The 22955-nt window shown below is 40.6% G+C and overlaps 2 protein-coding genes across 2 annotated transcripts; both read right to left on the bottom strand.

The window, feature by feature from the left end:
* Positions 1–146: 146 nt before the first annotated feature.
* Positions 147–1073, bottom strand: LOC101970193 (olfactory receptor 7A17). Its single transcript, XM_005336318.2, has one exon. The coding sequence runs from the start codon at positions 1071–1073 to the stop codon at positions 147–149; it is 927 nt and encodes a 308-aa protein (XP_005336375.2).
* A 15397-nt stretch (positions 1074–16470) lies between these two features.
* On the bottom strand, positions 16471–17427 carry LOC101970490 (olfactory receptor 7C2). Its single transcript, XM_005336319.2, has one exon. It carries the CDS (start codon positions 17425–17427, stop codon positions 16471–16473), a length of 957 nt encoding a protein of 318 aa, XP_005336376.2.
* Positions 17428–22955: the final 5528 nt, after the last annotated feature.

A 22955-nucleotide genomic window follows, 5' to 3' on the forward strand; every position in this document is an offset into this window, starting at 1 on the left:
TTAAAATCAAAGAACTGGAGATTTCAAAAGTAAATAAGGAGCCAGGTGTCATTCCACAATCTGGTCAAAACATTGTGATTTCTTGCTCTGAGGCTTCAAACCTTGCAATCAGCAGTAGTTTTGAAGGTCCAGGATAATGGGAGCTTTTACAGATTCTCAAAGAGTTTTTTCAGAGCACTTTTGATGTCCTTATTCCTCAGACTGTAGATGAAGGGGTTCAGCATGGGGGTGACCACAGTGTACATCACTGAGGCTGTGGCACTTGAGTGTGCATTTTGGGCAATCGAAGAACTAAGGTACACGCCCAGGAGTGTGCAATAGAATAAGGAGACCACGGAGAGGTGAGATGCACAGGTGGAGAAGGCTCTGTACTTGCCCTGAGCTGATGAGATTGCACGGATGGAGGATACGATCTTGGAGTAGGAGTAAAGGATACCACCGAGGGGGCCACCAGCCAGCAGCACAGCTGCAACATATACCACCAGGTCATTAAGGAAAGTGTCAGAGCAGGCTTGGTGGACTACCTGATTAGGTTCACAGAAAAAGTGGGGGATTTCCAAGCCTGTGCAGAAGGACAGTCGCAACACCATTAAGCTGTGCAATAAGGAATGGAGAGCACTCGTGACCCAGGATGCCAGCACCAGAAATCCACAGAGCCTGGGGCTCATGAGGAGCGTGTAGTGCAGGGGGTGGCAGATGGCCACAAACCGGTCATAGGCCATCACAGCCAGGAGGAAATTGTCCAGTCCTACAAATAATGCAAAAAAGTAAATCTGTATAATGCAGCCTGCATAGGTAATGACTTTACTTTCCATCTGGATGTTCACCAGCATCTTTGGGACTGTGGTGGAGGTGAAGCAGATGTCCACAAAGGACAGGTTGGAGAGGAAGAAGTACATGGGCATGTGCAGGTGGGGGTCTGAAATGGTGGTCAGGATGATGAGAAGATTCCCTGTGACCGTCACCAGGTACATGGAGAAGAAAAGCCCAAAGATGAGGGGCTGCAGTTCTGGTTCCTCTGAAATTCCCAGAAGAAGAAATTCTGAAATTTTGGTGTCATTTTGTGCTTCCATGTGCTTTGATTGACACCCAGGAAAGAGAAAATTAACATCATTAATTTTTCTATCTGGTTCCCTTTAAGGCATACCCCATGCCATCTCTAATTAGGAATTCCAGTCCCTGTCCACTTTTCACCAATGGATCCTATACTATACAGTTTTATGAACTACATTTTTTTGAAAGTATGGGATATAAGTTGGGTCCAACCATAATCCTTGTACTTTCTAGGCAGTAAATATTTTAAAATAAAATATTCTTTCAGAAAAATTACAAGTATGTAAGGAAATGAGTAAAAATCAGGAGCTTAAGGAAGATTTTGAGAATTTTCACCATAAAGAAATGATACATATTTGAGCAGATAGATTTTAACTTTATATCATGTCTACATGTATTAAAACAACACATGGCATCCCCTAAATACATAGAGTTTCACTTTATCAGGTGAAATATTAAAAACATATGGTTAATTCCACATTTGTATATACTTATAATGTAGCAATTTACAAAACAATAAATAGACAGGGGTAAGGCTGGCGTTGTCCAGCAAGGTGAAAAGGAAAGGAGGAGGGACTAGGAACTGAAATGGAACAAACTATTTTTCATGCAAGTGCGATTATGTCAAAATGAACCTCATTGTTATGTACAGCTGTAAGGCACTAGTGCAAACATTATAAATATTTCAAGAAAGAAATGATCCTATAACACGTCAGATGGTAATAATTGTCATAAAGAAATCATTGACAGGTAAAAAGAGTGGATGGAAGTGCTATTATTTATGGGGCACAGGCAAGACAGGTGAATAAGATGATATTTAAGTAGAGATCTCAAGATGGAATGATGAGATTGTATACAGAGGTGTGTGCCTGTCTGGAGGAGTGAGCAGTGCCAAGGTCCTGTGGGTGATGCTCTTTCAAAACCAAGCCATGCTGTCAACCAGAACAAACAGGAGGAGATCGGGGAAGGACCCAGTATGAGAACAGGGAGGAAGGAGGTGACCTCCTTGACACGGCTGAAAGTTTGTGATTTCAAGATGCAGAGGGTCCTTTATCCACATGTTGTTCTCATCTTCTGTTTTAAGAACGTTTACTGAAGGGTAGTTATATCTGAAGAGCTGCGTGTATGTAATATGTACAATCTGATGAGTCCAGACCCACGGAGCCCTGGTGCCTCTTATGCAATCAGTGCTATAGACACACCCATTACCTCCCAGAGTGTCCTTTTCAATTTTGTCTTGTTGTTTTCTGTGGTAAAAACGATTAGCATGAGATCTAACCTCATAGCAGGACTTCAAGTGTAGAGTGTCATTTGTTACTGCCTGGCCCTGTGTTGCACAGCAGGTGTCTGGAAATGAATGATCTTATATAAGCCTGACTGGATACCCTCTAAGATCAGCCCACACATTCCTTCCTGCCCTCCCAGACACCGCACTGTCCCATGCATCCATGAGATTGACAGCTTTACAGATCATGCACATGGAATCATGCATTATTTTGATTTAAAAGGCATCCTGTGGATCCCTCCCAATATCTCTCAGTTATTTAGGATTCAGATGCCTCTGTATAAAGTCACATGCAGGCCAGACAACAACTGTACTAGAAAAGAAAACTAAAAGCTTATATCCTTAATGAACATAGATGTAAAAATCCCCAACAAAATACAAGAAAAATGAACTCAATAGCATGTAGAAAGATTATTCCCAGTTTGGAATACATGAGCGCAAGGGCCCTGGCTCTGAGGTCTGCCCACTGTATATGAATCTCTATAAAATTTCGCACATGCCGTGGCCCTCCGTCCTCCTCTTCCTGTGGTGTACTCTTGTGGACGTTCTACCACAGATGCACTTATTCTCCTGCACTCTTCCTTTGTCACTATAATATAAGGTGCAAATGAGCAAAGATCTTACCTGCTTTGTTCACTTACATTATTTTCACAAAGGTTAAAAAAAATTAGAACACATAGAAAAAATTTTGAAGTTAAAGGTCTGCAGAATAAAAAGAATGACAAATAAATGAATTCAAAACTGCAATAAATGAAATTAAATGAAAATTTAAAATAAAATTTAATGAAAAGATCTAAAGTAGAAATAATGTAATCCCATCAACATGAGTCAACATTGCATTGGCAAACCCCTGGAAACAAAATAATGAAAGTAGGTACTTCCTTAGGACCACTGGAAGAAATAGTATCCAACGTTATTACCTCATCCTATATAAACCCAAATGCATTCAGATGTGCTTATGACACTAGACACAATGGCAAGAATAATGAAATTAAGTCACATCTGTGATTGAAATATTCTCAGAGCTCCCCTTAGGAGTCTCACCATGCATGTGAGCTACGTACTTTACATGTATTATCTCACTTATTTCTCACCTATGATAATGAATACCTACTTTCATTATTTTATTTCCAGGGTTTTGCCAATGCAATGTTGACTCATGTTGATGGGATTACATTATTTCTACTTTAGATCTTTTCATTAATACCTATTGTACAGAAAGGGAAACTTCATAAACATAATGAAGCTTTTAGGTGTAAAATGTAAGCTCTGAGAAAGATTAAGTCAAGCTTTAGTTGAATACAAAATATACATTCCACAGGATTGCAGAGATGATTGCTGCTCATCCAAATAGAAGTAATCACCCAAGGCAGAAAGGCAGTGATCAGGAAAAACATAGGCAAGAAGACGGCAAAAGGCACAGGAGGTAATTGATGGCTACTAATCATGCAGAGGAACTTTCTATACTTAGAAAGCACAATATGTCTGGCTGATAGATTTCACCAAAGTTTATATACCCCTTTCCCCAAATATTTGTATACCTAAGTAAAGAAATGGCAAAAAGCAAACTTAAAGATAATCTCCAATTCTTCCTTTTAAAGAATGGCAGACAACAATGATAACAATTTCCATACAAGAAAACAATTTGGAATTGCAGAGGAAGGAAAGAACAACTCAAAATATATTCAATTTCAGCAGAAGAAAAAGGAGATATAAGGTAAAGTTCCTTTGGTTCTTTTAACCTATCAAAAACTTCTTTTCATGTGAATGCCATATATGAGAGAAGATACTGTGCAATGTGTGTCTCAAAAACTGTTGTTGTAAGATAGCTAAGCAGTAGTCAGATACTAATAACAAATAAGGAAAACAGGCTCAAATATACTCCAAGTTAAAAATTAAAGAAATAATACCCTCACTTCACTGCACTTCTCCCCCAACCTGATACTCCCTTTTCCCACTTATGTATTGACAATCTCCTTGGCTATGGTCTAATTCTATGGGAATGCTTCCTACCACTTATTCATGAGTCTCACCCCACTGGACTTCTATGCTCACCACATAATTGTCCACAGGATCTATGCACCGCAGAGTCTAAAAGACACTGATCTTGTTAACACTGTGAATGAGTTGAAATTAGTCCAGTAAGGAAACACAGAGGTCCCTGAGCTCTGGGCTGAGCTGGCTTGGTTCTCAGGTGACCTCTGGTCCATTTTTTCAGGTTCCATCCTTGCTGACCCTTTCCTGCAGTACCTGTCAGTGTCTCAGGCTCACCTGGACGGGGTGGCTAGAGAGAAGAACTCGGTGGAAGTCTGGATTCCTCCCTGGTTGGTTGATGATGGAGACGGACAAGCAGCAGAAGGAGTGAAGCCCTGGTCCCTTAAACAGACCTCAGACACCAAAAGAATTCACCTTGTTCTGTCCAGTGCCTCTCTGAGGGACAGCATCCAGGCTCTATTTATAGCTCCCCATCTCTTCTCATGAAGTAAAGTTCCTCTTGTTAACTCCAACCCCTGAGTAGTACCTGATGTCCCTGTGGGATATTGGTCTGAGCAGAAAAAAAGATTCCTGATTGTTCTCTGTTACCAAGACACGAGAATAGAAATCAGGTGAATCTGGTCTTTATTACTCTTTGTCCATGAATTTTCCTTCCATCCAGAAGTCTAACCTCCTTACATTTTTGCCCAATCCTTATTTATAATTCTCTCTAAAGTCTGAGTTATCTGAATTTTCTAGATTCCTCAGAACTCCTAATCACTGGCTTATAAAGGGGACACCGATCCTGACATCTTTTAAAAATTGCTATTGCCCCTTCATAGAAGGAGAGAACTGTGTTCACTTTTTAAATAAAATTTGTGATAAGTAGCTACAACTCTTGGCTTCATGGTGGTTTTTACAAATTTCATTCTTGGAGCAAAATATTTTTCATTGATTCCTTCATTTATGAAACTTTTGATAATTCTAAGATATTTTATATTTTCATGCACCTTGGATTGAAGTTAGAGTATTACAAGGGTAATCTCATTTAATTCCTACACGTACATTATAAGGAATATAATTTAATTTAATTTTAAGTATAATTTAATTTCTACACGTACATTATAAGAAGTCAGTACTGTTAGGGACCCACTTTACTTTTGCAGAAATGAGGCTCAGAGAATTAAGCAATATGCCTAAAGTTACAACTTGAGTAAGAATGAGCTTGACTCAGAATGTTCCTGGTTCTGCTCCAGGGCAGTGGTCCTCCACCAGGGTGATGTCTCCTGGAGACACTGGTGATATCTGGAGAAATTTAGGGTTTGTAAACTGGAGAGTTGGTGCTGCACCTGGTGGGCTGAAGCCAGGGATGCTGCTGGGCATTCCACAGTGCATGGGAGGCCACACCATGTTACCTAGCACACAGGTCAATATGGGGAGTTTGAGAAACACTGTTCTAGACCAGAACTTTTCCAAAGTCAATATGAATATGTATCCTTCAGGGATTTGTTTGAATGCAAATTATGATAGGGGAGGTCAGGGCAGCCCAGAAAAACTAATACCCAGTTGATCTTGAGGCCGCCAGATTTGATTGGTGGACCCCTCTTTTTTAATTGACAGATAAAATTGTATTTATTTATAGCAAAAGCCATGATGTTTTGAGATATATTATAAATATATATTTGATATATATTTGATATATATTCCTACATATAAATATATATGTAGGAATTAAATATAAAAATATAAATACATATTCCAATGTATATGAATAATATATTTATGAATGACTAAATATAGCTAATTAACATTAATTAACATACACATTACTTAACATAGTTATCATTTTTGTGGTGAGCACACTCAATGTCCACTCTTGGTCTTTTCAAGATTTAATGTTATTAACTGTAGTCACTATGTTGTGCAGATCTGTTGAACATATTCCTCCTATCTCATGGAAATATATATTCTCTGACAGAATTTTCTCAAATTTCCCTCCCCTAAACCATATCATCCATGCTCACTAACATTCGAATCTTTAGTTCCATGAAATTGAAATGAATTTCTCTTAACATTGTGACCTCTAGTCCCATCTATTTTGTTGCACAGGACAGGACTTCATCTGTTTTTATGGCTGAATCCTGTTCCATTGTGTATATGTGCTGTATTTTCTTTATCCATTCATCGGTTGATGGGTACTTAGGTAGATTCCATGTCTTGGCTATTTTGAATAACGAATACTGTAACAAATATAAAAGTGCAGATATCTCTTTGATATATTCACTTTAAAAAATATTTTTAGTTGTAGATGAACACAAAGTATCTTTATTTTTATATGGTGCTGAGTATTTAACTCAATGCCTCACGCATGGGAGGCAAGTGCTTTACCACTGTTTACCACTGAGTTATAGTCCCAGCCCTGAGATATTCACTTTTTTTGCATGAATTCTGTTATGGTTTAGATATGAGGTGTGTCCCAGAAGCTGGTGTGTTAAACAGCACAGACATTCAGAGGTGAAATGGTTCGGTTATGAGAGCCTTCTCCTAATCAGTGCATTCACTCACTGCTAGGGATTTACTGGGTGGTAACTGTGGGCAGGTAGGGTGTGGCTGGAAGCATGAAGTCACTGGGGTCATGACTTTGGGATTTATATTTTGGCCATGGTGAGTGGAGCTCTCTCTGCTTCCTGATTGCCATGCCCTGAGCTGCTTTTCCTTCTCTAAACCCTTGTGCCATGGTGTTCTGCCTCATCTCAGGACCAGAGCAACAGAGTCAGCCATCTATGTACTGAGACCTCGGAAAACATGAGCCCCAAGTCAACTTCCCCTCCTCTGTGTGTTCCTTGTCAGGTCTTTTGATCACAGCAGTGAAAAGGCTGATTAAAACCAATACTAGTGGCAGGATTTCCAGATCATCACATGGTGGTTCCATGACTGAGCACAGAGTGTGGTCCACTGTCATAGTCAAGGACAGGCTCTCCAAGGCCTTCTCTGCTCCACCGCCTCAGTTCTGGTTCTAGGTGGTCAGATGTGGACTCAGCAGCTCAGCTTCTGCCTAAACACATTGGCACTTGCCTGCTGAATCTCATAGAAGCAGGGAGTAGAATAGTGGTCACTGGATCCTGGGAAGTGAGAGGGAGAAATGTGGATCACCAGGTACCAGGTCACAGTTCCATGCATGGTATCAGTTTTGGTATTGAGTCGCACAGTAGGGGCAACTCCAATAATTTGTTGCATATTTTAAACTACCCATAGGGAGCGTTTCAATAATCTCAGCACAACAACATTATAAATAAATAAATTATAAATATTTGAGGTGATGGACATGCTACTTACCCCAATAAGAGCATTACAGAATGTTTACATGTAACGAAACTTCACATCTCACCCCCATAAACACCTAAAATTACTGTTTTTCAACAGTTATTGTGTTGATTAAAAATTAAACACAAACCCCAATTTGTCTTCTCAGTATGAAATATCACAGAAATGTCTTTTCGTACTCTGTGTAGTAATGTACAAATGTTGTCAGCCTTTGTGTATTCCCCCTCATGGGTTCTCATTGTTTTTTTTTTCTTTTCTTTGCTCTTATTTTTTCCCGTATGGATGATCCTTGTATAGGTGTCTTGGCATCAAAAACGTATGCTTGCTTTTGTTGTTGAGAATTTTTAATTTTTAAAAATCATTTGTGCTCTTCCTCAGGGAGATATGATTGAAGATGAAATGCCACTAGAAACTAAGAATGTTTCCCGGACCCAGGTAGGTGTCACAGAGCCTGATTCCAGCGTGCTATTCAGTGTTGGGCTCATGGGCACCATGTCTGACCTGCTCATTATGGCTCCAAGTAGGCCCAGGAAGGATTGTTAGATTCTTTTCTACTATTTTACACTCTTAGCAAATCAATGCAGCTGATGGTTCTTGATGCATTAATTTCTCCCTCTCTTCTCATCCTCCTTGCTGCAAATCCAAAACACACAATTAGTAAACATTTGATGCTTGGAGGAGTGTGAAATGCCTCACCTGTTTTCCATTTCACAGTTGGCTGTCACTCTTGTGTTGTCTACAGGAAGACTGCACCACCCCACCCACGACCTGGGTCTAGACAGTGCCTCACATGGTAGGAACTGCGTATCCCTTCTTTGGGCCTTTGGAGTTGGAGAACATGATGATCGACTTGGGATATGAAATTTATTGCTTGGAAGGATTCCTGAAAAGCTGGCAGACCATTACTTCTGAGTGTGTCTGGGAGGGCATTTCCAGAGAAGAGCTATGTGGGGGTCAGTGAATTGGTGAGGACCACCAACCCTGAATGTGTGCTGTCGGGGGAAACTCCATTGTCAAGGGGGTGGATGTGACAGGAACAAGGGGAAACTCTCCTTGGGTTTTCCTTCTGGAGCAGGGCATGTTCTCTCCTGCTGCTACCCCCAGATGTCAGACTAATTTTTTCACTCTTTGTACTGTGGGACCAGCACCATCATCCCTCAGGGGTCTTGTTAGCCTTTATTTGGACCAGGGGTTGCACCCTTGACCTCCATGGTTTGCAGCTTTCACCTTCTTGGATAGAGTCACAGGGTTGGCTCTTCTGGCCCCTGATTATAGAGTCATTATGAAAATACTCAGCCTTTGTGATTCTTGTGGGTCAATCTTCTATCTATACCTGCATCTCTAACTATCATCCTGTGAGTCCCTCTCTTGTCTCGTCTTTGTTATTTTTCTCTGGACAACCCTGACTAACAAAGCAAATGACCTGTTTTAGTTGATAGAACATGTGCTGATATGATGAGCTCAGAGATTAAGAAGTTGAAAAAAAATAAAAGGAAAAAGAGAAAAGTTGTAAGAGGCTTATGAGATTCTACTGCTTCTCCTTTTTTTCCCTTTTTAGGAGAACGGGCTCCTCTCACGTAAGGGCTGTTTCTGTGGCTACATTCCCAGACTGATGCCACCTGTGGAGCAAAGAACACAGGACAGGGCAACGTGCCCTGAAACCCACATGCTATGTCACTGGGACTCCTCTTTCTTCAGTGTTGAAATTTGAGGCACTGTTGTTATGAGAGAAAACATGAACCACACCATCCTTTTGCATCCCTGATGTTGTGCTAATGGGAATTAAAAACTGACTGTGAAGATGGGTAGGAGGTGGATAATCAGTACCAAAAGTCCAAGTTTCCTACAGCACAGTCTGGTGACTATTGTCCTTGATATCCTAACATACATTTTATGTACATCTAAGAGTGAGCAGCTTGGGGACTCCAAACACATGTTAATTACCCTGACTTGTTCAGTACATAATGTATGCATGTATTGAGATATCAGACCACACCTGATATGTACAACTTTAATATTTTAGTCAAAAACTTAAAAACTTTGAAGGAGATTAAAAGGTTAAATGCTCTGAATGATAACTACATACTGTATACACATACTAAATGACACACTCTGTCCCATAAATGTGTACAATTAAAGTCCTAATATATTAAAAAAGTTAAAGATTGGGATTTTGCATACACTTTGAAATGCAATCATGGTCACTGTCTTCTGTTCTCTAATGATTTATTTAAAAGCCCATAAAATGCTACTCATACTAATTATTAGTTTTACCAATTGGTTGAGGGTTCTTTTGTTCAATTTGGAGAGAATGACAGAGGCAAAAAGCAGCTCTCTTAGTGTTAGTAGCTCTGAGCTTTGAATACCAGCAGCTCTCAGGTATTAGTATTAGCAAATCCCCTCACTGCTCCCTAGTGGCTCAAGGTAGCAGCTCTTGGCAGTTCAAAGGAGTTCTACATTGCTCACTGGCTACTACTAGCTGCTCCAAGTGTTATTAGCTCCAGCTACTGGCTACTGGAGTGTGAATAGCCTTTAGTGTCACTTGAGCAAACTCCTTTTCTTACTTTACTTGACATAGATATAAAGAGTAAGCAAAATGAGCCATCTGAAAGAAGCTCTATTAGAACCCATGCTGCAGCATAGGGGGAAGGAATACATGGACTGACCCAGTAATGCTAGAGGAAAGTTGGTTGTATAGATAAAAAGGTCAGGCTCATGCGTAGGCACAGTGTCCAGCTGGCTCAAACCAGATTTTCTGCTCATGGATAGGGAAGGCAGTTTTCATGGATTGGAGTGGGGAGACATGAAGCAGCTGCAAAGGGGAGGAGTCATCTAGAGAGGCTGTAGACAGAGACATCTGAGAGGGTCAGTGGTGGGACATCCCAAGCTGCTCTAGTCTGTTGGGGTGTTGTGGGATGTCAGATGTAGCCACAGGGTGTCACGAAGGCAGCCTGAGCCAAAGTGGCAGCTCAGCTGTGCTCCAGGGTCAGTTGTACCAGAGCAGCCAGACATGTGGGAGGGGCCTGGCATCTTATCAGCAAAACAATAATGTGTATGTGAAATGCAGGATCACAGAAAAAGCAGAAACACACCTTCTCAGGGAAGGTCACCCATTTCTCTTTTGGCTCCTGTATACAGTTGCTCCTCCTATTAACCATCACAAGTTCCAAATGTCATCGGTGTTATGGTTTGGATGCGAGGTGTCCCCCAAAAGCTCACCTGTGAGACAGTGCAAGAAAGTTCAGGGGAGAAATGATTGGGTTGTACGAGCCTTAACCCAATCAGTGATTTAATCCCCTGATAGGGATTAACTGAGTGGTAACCGAAGTGGTGGGGCGTGGATGGAGGAGGTGGGATTTGGGGGCGTGGCTTTGGGTATCTATTTGTTTCTGGCAGGTGAAGTCTCTCGTGTTCCTGGTCATCCTGTGAGCTCCTTCCCTCTGCCACCCGCTCCATGATGATGTTCAGCCTCACCTTCAGGGTCAAGGAATGGGGCTGGCCTTCTAGAGACCAAGACCTCTGAAACTGTGAGCCCTCGGGTGAACTTTTCCTCCTCTACAATTGTCCTGGTCAGGTCCTTTAGTCAGAGCAGTAAAATAGCTGAGTAAATTAGTCGCACATGGATTTACACACCCAACACACCAGGCATCATGGCTGAGTATGCTGTAGGGGATCTGTGTTGGTCATGCTGACCTTGTGTCTGACTTACTGGGCACTACTTGGCCTGGGGCCACAAAGTGCTGGCCTGGGAAAAGGTACAAATCCAAAATTCAATGAAATATTTCTACTCAGTGCCATCACATTCCCATCATACTTCAGTGAAAAGAAAAGTAAGTCGAGGAACCATCTCTATTACTTTCTGAGCTCAAATGGTTCTTGTGATCCAAAGTACTGATCCATAGAAAGAAAGATTAATTTATAAAAGGAAAAATTGAACTTCATCAAAATTGTATAAATTTTCTCATCAAAAGATCCTGCAAATTAAATGGAAAAGGAGTCCTCTTATTATAAAAAGATAGATACATGTGTCTGATAAAGAAATTACATCCTTTAAAAAATTGTTTTTGTGGAGTGTGTATCTTCCTATAAAGGTGAGAGCAGGTTTCAGAAAAGGGGGACCTGGATTTAATATATTCCCGAAGTCACTTTATACTCCAGAGGGTCAGAACCTCAGGACACAATGTATACATGTAGAGAAACTTCAAGTCATACCTCCTAAATGTGTGTAACCTGTATTGTAAAAATGCAATAAAAATTCAAAAAGCAGTCAATGAAATCAATATTGAATGACACAGACACAAATTCTCTTTGAATATTTCCAATAAAATGCTCACTTTTTGTTCTTAGTGAATTTTCCTTTTTTGAATTTGTGGAATATTATTCCCTTTACACTTTTTTCCTAAATGAATATTCCATCTGAACTAGGCATGGTGGCCTATGCCTCTAATCCCAGTGGCCTGGGAGGCTGAGGCAGGAGATCACAGTTCAAAGCCAGCTACTTTCAACTCAGTGAGACTTTGAGAAATAAATAAACCAGGATTACATTTCCATCCACACAGGCACCTTTTCAATCGGCTTAATAAAAGGCAAAGGAAGGAACACCCGGACAGAAGCCCCTGGCATCTTGAACCTGCAGCAAGTGGGAGGCTGCTTTGTTCTTCATTCTTCTCTGATACCAGCTCATGTCACCCTCTCCTTGCTCTTGGGGAATTTGAACATTTGCATCAGGCACCTTCCTCAGGGCCTTTGCACTGGCCGTACCTCCAGCCAGGCACATCCTGTCTTCTTGGAGGTTTCTTTTCAAATGCCACTTATTGGCCTGTCTTGCCTGGACACCTGTACAAAATCAGACTCCCTCTTGACCTTTTCATTCACAGTTGCTTTTTTCCCCTTAATAGTAACTGTCACCATTTGGCTTGCCACATGATGATTCCTTCCCCTCCTTATGTGTGCTTGTATTATTTATCCTATTGAGGTGTTAGGAATGCTTGCTTAGTCCTGGTCCATGATTTAGTAGATATTGCCTGGAATATTACCCAGCCTTTAGAAAGGAGAGAGAGCTGTCATGTACAAAATGTGAAAGGACACACTGGGGACACTCTGCAGAGAAATAAGCAGGCACAGAAAGACCAACACTGCATAATGTCACTTAGGTGTGGAAACTAAAGGAGTCAACCTTGTAGAAAAAGAGCAGAAAGGGGGTTCCTGAGGGAGTCATGGGAGAGAACTTCCACTTGGGGTATCATTGGGTTAAATTTTTGAAAGTCGGAAGAGGGCGTGAGATGGAGTAATACCATGAATTCTCCTGACATTAACCCCGTCTCTTGGGAATAGAGAATCTGCTGGAAAAAGAAACGTCCTTTCCTGTCACAGGAGCAGAGTGTGGCATAGAGACCCTGATTATCTGACAGGCAAGGAGGAGGGAGGGCCGAGAGAGGTTGAATAATGGGCCAGACAGGAGAAAATTCTAGACTTCTAGAACAAGCAAGGTGATGACAGTTGATAATTGTTCACTATGTATTTTCTAAAACACTAGAAGGGAGAAGTTGAAACATGCTCAACACAAGAAATAGTAAATGTAAGAGGAACTCAATTTGCCATTTATCCTGAGTGGGTTAGTACACATTTTATGCATGCATTGAATTCCTTACCACATAGTGCTTCATAAATATGTAAAGTCATTACATGACAATTAAAATGTCAGAAGAAAGCAAACTTTGGTCAATATACTGATCATTCTCCTAAATAAATGCTAAATCTCTGTGCAACACATTTACCAGAGCCTTACCCAATTTGGGGGAAGAAAAATCAGAAATATCCAGCTTCTTGTCTCACCTAGCATGAAGAGAGCTGAGAACACTTGCAAAGAACAGAGTCCAGGTAACAAAAGACATGAACCATATCTTTAAAAGACACAATTTACCAAAACTCACAGCATAAGAAGCAACTCACAATCAGTAGAAAGTTGAACAACCTTTTCCTTCCCATCAATGACTTTGCTCTGTGTGTCTATACTCGCTGACATCTTTCAAGGTAATGGAATCAAAACATGTCAGAAAAAGCACAGGTTGGAGAAAAAGAAGTACAAGAGTATGTAGAGGTGGGAGTCCATGAGTAGAGCAAGCATTGGGATACTCTATCTGGCACAAGGACTACTCTCCCTGGTTTGCAGTGAATAATATTAATATAATAGCTCGTCAGAAAAATAGGAAAATTAAAAACCAATGAGGGAGCTGTGTGTAACTCACTGATAGGTATGTGTCAGGATGGGACCTGAACCTGCTGAGAGTTCCCTCTGTCACTGAGCTACATCCCAGCCACTGGCAGAGTTTACCACACAAAGCACATCACTGTTCACCATTCCCCATAGATACATGTATATGGACATTTTTAAAAAGGCAAACAGGAAGTGGGTAGGAAAAAAAGCATTCTTTTTTGAAGCCATACAAAAAAAAAACCTGGAATAAAAGCTTCCCAAATACCCTTTACTCAAGGAAGGAAAGAAAGGTCTCTCACAGAAAAATTGTAATATGGAAATTAGCTGATGAGAAAATGGACAAGTACTTTCAGTGTGTGGAGTGAGGAAATTCTGGATGAGTGAGGTTCTTCAGCACCCTCATTTCAACTATTCAAATGATATTTTCCCACAAATATCTGGCCCGAGAGATGATGTCGTGGTACATGTGGCTCACAAGTCACTGCTGCAAGGTTGCCAGCGTTCCTAGTCTGGATCATTCTCAACAAGACAAAAACCAACCCCATAGAGCAATGGCACAAAATGGCCATAAATTGGTTCAAGACAAAAGAGTCCACAGCATCGTGGCTGAGCCCCAGAATCACAATGCAGAGACTCTCAGAAGCAGGCTCTCAGGAGAAAGCACTGATGAACCCTTGGAGCATAAACCCAGATGGAATACAAAGAAATGGAAAAAACCTGGAGCCCTAGGGAACATATTGAGAACATATAAGACCATAAAACAAAGCAATGTAGAAAATTTTTTTAAAATAATTAAAATGACAATATTCAATATATGTGATCCAAGAAGGTGAGCCAAAATAGACAAGGAATAAAGGTCAGGAAATTATGACACCATGTTTGAGTCCGTCAAGTGATCACACCGTCACCCGAATGTCTGTAACGTTGTCAGTTAAACTTCCATAAAGCAGGAATGAAGAAGGATCACAGCTACATGAAAGGGTCCACCATCAAAGGAAGTGGAAGTAGAAGGCAGTTGTGCCCTGCAAGGTGACCTTTTGGCCCCTTGGTGGCCACACATTTGATTTCCACTTCATTGGACAAATATTTACTGAGCATAAATTACTTACCAAGAACCATACTGGGCCCTGGGACTGTTGCTTAGTGGAAGAGCACTTGGGAAGCACTTGTGGGACACGGGGTTCAATCCTGAGCACCACATAAAAAATGTAAATGGATAAAGCTGTGGGTGGTGGTGCAGGCCTGTAATTCCAGCCACTAGGAGGCTGAGGCATGAGGATCACAGTTCAAAACCAGCCTCAGCAAAAGTGAGGTCCTGAGCAACTCAGGAAGACGCTGCCTCTAAATAAAATACAAAATAGGATTGGGGATGTGGCTCAGTGGTCGAGTGTCCCTGAGTTCAATCCTGAGTACCAAAACAAAAAAACATAAAACTAAAACGAATGAAGCCATGCAGTTCATCTACAACTACAATAAATAAATAAATAGGAACCATCCTAGGCATTGTAGTTGGAAAGGTGTATAAGATACAGCTTTGATATTCTATGAGTCCATATTTTGGATGAGTCCATAAATTCATTAATATTGATTTAACCAAAAGGAAGAGATTCATATAAAAGTAGAAAATCTTTGAGTTAAGTTTATTTGCATCACTTCAGAAATGTAAATGAGATGCCAGGCCACATTTTTACAATACCATAGTTACACACCCCATCACTGCTGAGCATATATGGCTGACACAGAAGACTGGATTCATAAACAAGCCCACAACAGGCCCAGGCATGGAGGCATATGCCTGCAATCCCACCTACTCAGGAGGCTGAGGCAGGAGGTTGCAAGTTCAAGGCCAGTATGGGCAGCTTAATGAGAGCTGGTCTCCAAAAAAAGGGATTGGGGATGTTGTTCCATGGAGCAGCATTGGCCTAGCATGTGTCAACCCCTGGTTCCATCACCAGAACAGAAAAAAATAAAGAAAACCAGGAAGACAAGCAGAGCACATTCTCACTCACGTGTTCAGCTAACAAAAAGATTTCATAAACATAGTTTCCAGGAGTTACAAAGGGTAGGGGGGACAGTGGGATAGAGGGAGGCCCAAGAAGGAGGAAAAAAATCCAGTTACACAAGAGAAGAATGTTCTAATGTTCCACATAACAGTGGGGTGACATAGTTCACAATAATTTAGTATACATTTTACAAAAAGCCAAAGGAAGAGTCCACATCTTGACAATAAAACAAAACAATGAAGTTAAGAAGAGGGAAATGTTAATGATCCTCTTTTTTCATTATTCATGGGCACATGTACTGATCATGACAGAGTACCTCATCAATATGTGCCATTATTCCCAATCAATAAGAAACATACATAAATGAAAAAAAAAACAAATCAATATTGCTGATGACAAAAAAATGTGCAGTTGAATTCATACAAAGTTAAAATGACTGTTTAGTTAGTAAAAAAGGGTGGTACACTATAGAACATATTGAGCAATTCCTAGGGTGGGAAAACCCCAAAGGAAGATGCAAAGAATGAGTTGCCTTGAAATACACTAAGCACAGGTAGCCACAGCTGGATGGAAGGGGTGAGGTCTCTGGTCTCCAATATGGTGCACACTGTGACTCAGGAGAGATGTGCATGGACCCTCTCTCTATGAAGCACCATCTTGCTGAGGACTCTCCCCAGGGCCACCTTGATGTCCCTGTTCCTCAGACTGTAGATGAAAGGGTTCAGCATGGGGGTGACCATGGTGTACATCACTGAGGCCATCAGAGTTATCCTGGATGACAGTGTGGCCACAGAACTGAGGTAGACCCCAAGGCCAGTGCCGTAGAACAAGGAGACCACCAGGAGGTGAGACCCACAGGTGGAGAAGGCTTTGTATTTCCCCTCAGCTGATGAGATCCTCAGGATGGAGGAGAAAATCTGAGAGTAGGAGAAGAGGATGCCAATGAGAGGGAAAACAACCAGGATGATGATCACAGAGTAGACCACTATGTTGTTGACGAGTGTGTCAGAGCAGGTGAGCTTCAGGATTTCATGAAGATCACAGAAAAAGTGAGGGATTTCCATGTTGGTGCAAAAGGACAGCCTCAGGATGGTCAAGGTCCCAGGCAGGGCACCCAGGACACTGAGGAACCAGGACCCCAGAGCCATGAGCAGACAGAGCCGTGGCTTCATGATGACCACATAGTGCAGGGGGTGACAGATGGCCACAAAGCGGTCATAGGCCATCACTGTCAGGAGCAAGTTGTCTTGGCATCCAAACAAAACAAAAAAATAAATCTGTGAGATGCAGCCTGCAAAGGTGATCCCTTTGCTCTGAGTGTGGATGTTCCTGAGAGCCTTGGGGATGGTGGTGGAGGTGAAGCCAATGTCAGCCAGGGACAGGTTGGAGAGGAAGAAGTACATGGGCATGTGCAGGTGGGAGTCTGAGATGACAGCCAGGATGATGAGCAGGTTGCCTGTGACTGTGACCAGGTACATGGCCAGAAGCAGGCCAAAGAGGAGCGACTGCAGGTCAGGGTCATCTGTGAATCCCAGGAGGATGAAGTTGCCTGTTTGGTTTCCTCTTTCCATGTTGCTGGTGTGTTTTCCCAGGAGGAAGAGAAGGAACTCCAAATTTACTCCAAATAGGGATTCCCCAGGATGATCCCAATGTCTCTTATTGACACCTTGGGAACTCAAGAAATCATTTATTTTGTCTTATCATCGGGTCTCTTTGCTGACAAGTTGTAGCTATCATTCTTACTTGATGAAACTGGCTCTAGGTTTCATTGTCATTGGTTCCCCAATGGACATCACCTAGAAACTTGCTGGAAATGTGCATGTTCTCTTTCACTCTGTGTTTTAACAAGCCCCTGGGGATTCGGAGGCTCACAGCCATAGGAGGACCTGGGCTGCAGTGCCTGAGCCTCCCTCAGCATCCTCCCTCCCCAGCATCCCTGCTGGCTGCTCTGGGGTGCTCTGCCACAGGCACATGGGATGAGAGCGTCCTAGCTCCAGGCAGGTCTGTGAGGCATTGGAAGGCTTGTTGTTTTACTGTGCTGCTTTTCTGGAATTTCTATGTGTGTCTCCCGACCTTTGGTGGCCCTTCTGCTAACACACATAAAAAGCATTGCTATCATTAAGCATTGTTTCCATTTCCTCTGAATTACCGCTTTTTTAATATAAATCCAACCAACACGGGTTTTTCTAAATAAAGAAACCCTAGCATTTCTAAATGTAAAAGTGAATCTTATGGATATTTTCCATCATCTGATTCTCATCACATCCACTTATTCCACCACATGGAAATGGCTCTTCAAATCCTGCCCATTCTTTCTCGGTTTTCTTTATGACAAATACAGTTTGGATTAATTTTAATTTTATACTTCCTTCTCTTAAGATGTAAATGGCCTCTATCAGTTTTTAAAAATTCAAGTATAATCTTTGTCACATTCTTATAAATAAATGATTAAAAATGACCATTTATCAGGTTGTGAGATCTTTGGCCCCATGTTAAAAAAGTGCGTCTCTCTTCATAATGGAGAGGGAGTACGGCAAGTCATTTAGTATTGTTTCTACTGTAATTTTATTCCTCTTACCAGATTGTACTCAAAGGTGAATTTAAGAATGACTAAGCTCTGTTGTGAGAACATTGTGGCTGGAAACAAATGACATTATACTACGTTCAGATTATTGTTCCAAAAACAGGAATTGACCTCCAGAACTTCCATTCTTTTATTTGAAAACTTTTCTTCTAAAGAAAATTAGATTATGTCCATTTATTATTAATAATATTGAGGGTAGTTTTGATTTAACATTGTTAAGAATGATTTTTTCCCCACGTTACATCTCCACCATTGCTATTATATGCAGAGATCTTTTTATTTTTCTTCATCGATGGAGTGTCATGCAATTTCTTGGCATTTTAGCATTAATTTTATGATGTTTTCTAAAAGTCTCCTTTGACTAAGTGATGCTAATTTGTAACATGTTATCTCTTATTTCAGTTTCATTATTTTGTTTCCCAAATCCAGATCCTTGTAAAGGTTTTTTTTTGTGTAAGATATGAAATTCTTCTATTTTAAGGAGTTTTGTCTTCTAATATGATGCTCATTCTCATATTCAAGTGTTCATATTCAATATGTAATTTTAATTTCATTAACATGCATTTTTAAAAATTCCTGGTTTATTTAGAGAGACTATTTAAAGACATCAATAAATGTGTCATGGTTGATAAACTATTTTGAAAAAATAATCTTAAATACAATCTGTATATCCTCAAATAAATTTCAAATATTTAATGTAGAACAAGCAGCTATACCAGCTAACTTAACAGATCATAAGTATATACATAATATAAATTTATACAGGGACATACATTACCATTAAAATGGAAGCATGTCTGAGTTAATTTTTTTTGGTACAAGTAAGAAAAGTAAAGTTCAGTGATTGGATTGAAAACATCTGAAGGAGAAAAGTGACATGCAGATAGTTAGGACATTAAAAAAACCTGGTTAGTTAAAGTTAGTATCTTAGATTTATAAGGTCTTAATGATAAATTTCTGGGAAAAGGGCAGAGAATATTAAAGATTCTTGAAAGGAAATGTACAAAGAGCATTAAATGCTTGAGATTTTCATTCTTACCATTAATCTATGAAAGAGGAATGTATATAAGATGCCATATTCTCTAAGAAGTAGTTGCTAAAAACAGTAACTGCAAAATTCCATCATGAGAAAGAAAAGTAACAGATCAGACGCAGCTACGAGTGGTGGACACTTGGTCAGGCGTCTGTGCTCTTCAAGGTCCAGGTGAAGCCACTCATGCCTGGCAGAGCTCAGCTGTGCGTGAGAGGGTCACGGGGCATATTTACCATTTCCAGGGCCTGGGAGGTTGAATTCTCCTGAATGCTCATTAAATTAATTGTTGCATTGTTGTCTATTCTCAGAGCAATTGAGTTTCCATGAATGAGGATCCAACACTAGAAAGGTAATTGTGCACGATGCTTGTTTTACATCCCTGGACCATCTTGTTTTCCAGCTATGTCTATCCTTCCCCTGGGTCTGTTGCCTCATGATGTCATTTTGTCCCTGGACTTGATCTCAACTGATGATTGTCCTTCCCCATGAGTATTTCCTCAAATGTGAGATGGAGCTCCTTGCTCTCTCCCAGGCATGAGCAGGCAGTATCCAAGCCCATGTGAGTCCTGCACCTCAAGTGGGAGCTGTGCACAAGACACATCCAACTCCACACACAGCTCTTACAGTGACCTTGCTCTTCCAATGACCTTGCCCAATGACCTCACCAATGCTTCTATATTAACTTTTCAAGTTCAGTGCAGACAAAATTCCAGGCATCTGGTTAGGGAAGTGCATTGAGTGGTGGGTTGGCTGGTCAGGAAGGAGTCTGTTGGCAGCTGCATGTGTTTCTAAACACGCTGGTTGCATGGTCCTCAGTACTCCAGTGCAGGGAGTATGGACCATCTTTAACAATTCACAAGGCACTGACCTTTACATCCCTAATCAAACATTTTTATCTTCATTAAAAATTTTTATTAAAAACCCAATTCTAACCATTGAATTATTTTTTTAAAATACAATATTTTTTGTAGTAGTCATTTTTAAAATTTTTTAAACTTTATTTTGCTTATTTATTTTTATGTGGTGCTGAGGATCCAACCCAGGGCCTTGCACTTGTGAGGCAAGCACTCTACTGCTGAGTTGAAACCCAGACCCATTGAATTACTTTTTAAATTTTTTTTTGTCTTTTGCTTATTCCATGTGTGCATGTTTTTATGTAAATATAAAATATAAAACTTAAAATATAACAATCATTTTTCTTATATTTCTTTTTTTTTGGGGTTTACAAGTTTATTTTCTTTCATATATACTAGATCTTCAGTGACTACAGAATTCTGGAGAAACCATGTAGATTTCAAGGAAAAACATGACACTCTTTTGAAGTTATACTAAGTTTCTGCAATTGTCTATATGATTACTTGATGTTATAACTAGTTAAAAAGATTTAGTATTTTTTTGCTTATGTGAAAGGCAGCGGCTATTATAACTTCTTCTTTCAGTAAATCAATAAAATAAAATAATAAAAAATTCATATAATATGATCAATAAAATATTATGCCCCAAATCAAAAGCCTCTTGGTCTATTGATCATCTATTTGTCTTAACAAGGACCTGGTAATTCAGCAGATAATTAAAGGATCAATGGAACTGAACTTAGATAACCTAGGGCTTTGTTCCTTGGAAAAACATAATTCTTTAAATAGCATAATTTAAGAATTAAGAAATAATAAATGTTATGCATTAATATTAAATTTTTATATGATTTTGCACTAATAATTTGCGACACACCTTCTTTACATCTTTAAATAGGATATTAGGATAAATATGGCTACTGATTTTATGATTTAAATACCAGTTGAATATGTACCTCCATTTATGCATTTTGAAATCTGTATCCCTATGTGGTACAAAATTTCTACCAGAGAATTCAAATTCCTTGGTGAATGTGTGCTTTGTTTTGCTTTGTTTTTTATACTTAATTTTTATTTGCTGTTTTTTTAGATATACATGGAAGTAGGGTGCATTTTGACCTATTATACATGCATTTTAAACACAATTCCTGAAAGTCCTAACAGGAGGGCAGGCAGCATTCCTGTGGAGTGACTATGTTTAGCATGAAGGAGCAGGCAATGGGGTGAAGACTTCTCACCAGAGGGGAGACCTACCACAGCAATTGAAAAGAAAATCAATGGAGAGCTTCACAGAGTACCATGTGCAGTGACCCCTGCTTGGGAACAAGATGGACAAGTGTTTTCATTGTCCATGCATCAGGAAAGCTTGCTCTAGGGAGAACTCACATGTGCTTATTTTAGCAAGGTCCTGAGCATTGTGACACACAGTCCCCCTTCTCCCTTCTGATGTTGTAGATCATAGGGCCAAATCTTTGGCTCCACTTTAGCAGCTGGGTAAGGACTTACAATCTATCACTGTCACGTGTGCACATGATTTGGGTTAAAGAATTAAGATATGAATCAGGGCGGGAGGCAGGAACTTCTCAGGTAGACTCTTAGGTGACTGGGGCGGATGTGACATTTATTGCTGGTGATCCTGGGTTTTGAGTGGAGGAATGATTTGTCACCCTTCTATTTTGTGAATGTCTCTCAGGCATGAGATCATCAAGGTGGTGTAACAGGAGACCTCTGCCTTCACTAGCTCACCTAAGCCAGGCAGAGTCTATTATCTAAAAAGCAGGAAAGCTCAAGGAGGACCTAAGGGCCCATTAAGAAATGTGAGACACATCAGTAAAGCAGAAAAAATAATGAACCCCAATGTGAAAATGTGCCCATCTTCACTGGGTTCAAAGGAAGTGAAATGGAAATACAGTTCCACCCTGCATGGCGACGTTTTCCACAACAACTAACCGCACACGTGAGGGTCGTCTCTCCTGACATTGTCAGTCCCAGTGATGCTGAAGCCATCACACTTCCTGTAAGAGCCCTCGGTGGTGTCTGCACAAAGATGAGACTAACCATACATTTCTCAGAACACAGCGCCACCGTTAAGGGATGCGGGACTGAATGACGGGCGAGTCAGTAAACCTTTCCTCCAGGGCTTGGTTTATTTCTAAGGCTGCAGTGTCCAGAGACAGAACTGTGCTTACTGGGAAGTGGAATTCTGGAAGTGGACATTTAGGTCAAAGGACTCCCACTTCCTCTAAGTGACAAAGTCACTTCCTCTAAGGCTTAACTATTATCATTAAAAGAGTTTCACTTGAAAGAACTAAGATCACACCTGTGCAAGAATCCTCATTTAGCCAGCCCTGGGGTTTAGTCTCATTACCACATCTGTGACCTTCAGCAAATGACCTGGCTGCTGTAACTCTTACTTCCTTATCTGAACACAGGAGAAAGTGCTTCTGATTGCATGCTATGGTTTGGGTGTGGTTGAAATGTGTCTTCCTAAGCTTCATATGTTGGAACCTTGGTCCTCAGGGTGATATGTTGGCCAGGGGCAGAGTGGTTAATAGGTGGAGTGCCGTACAGGGCAACTGGGTGATTGGGGTCATTGTCCTTAGAAGTTATTAGTGCAGTTCTACTGATACC

This window comes from Ictidomys tridecemlineatus, chromosome 2, assembly GCF_052094955.1.
Source record: "Ictidomys tridecemlineatus isolate mIctTri1 chromosome 2, mIctTri1.hap1, whole genome shotgun sequence".
NCBI classification, from domain to species: domain Eukaryota; kingdom Metazoa; phylum Chordata; class Mammalia; order Rodentia; family Sciuridae; genus Ictidomys; species Ictidomys tridecemlineatus.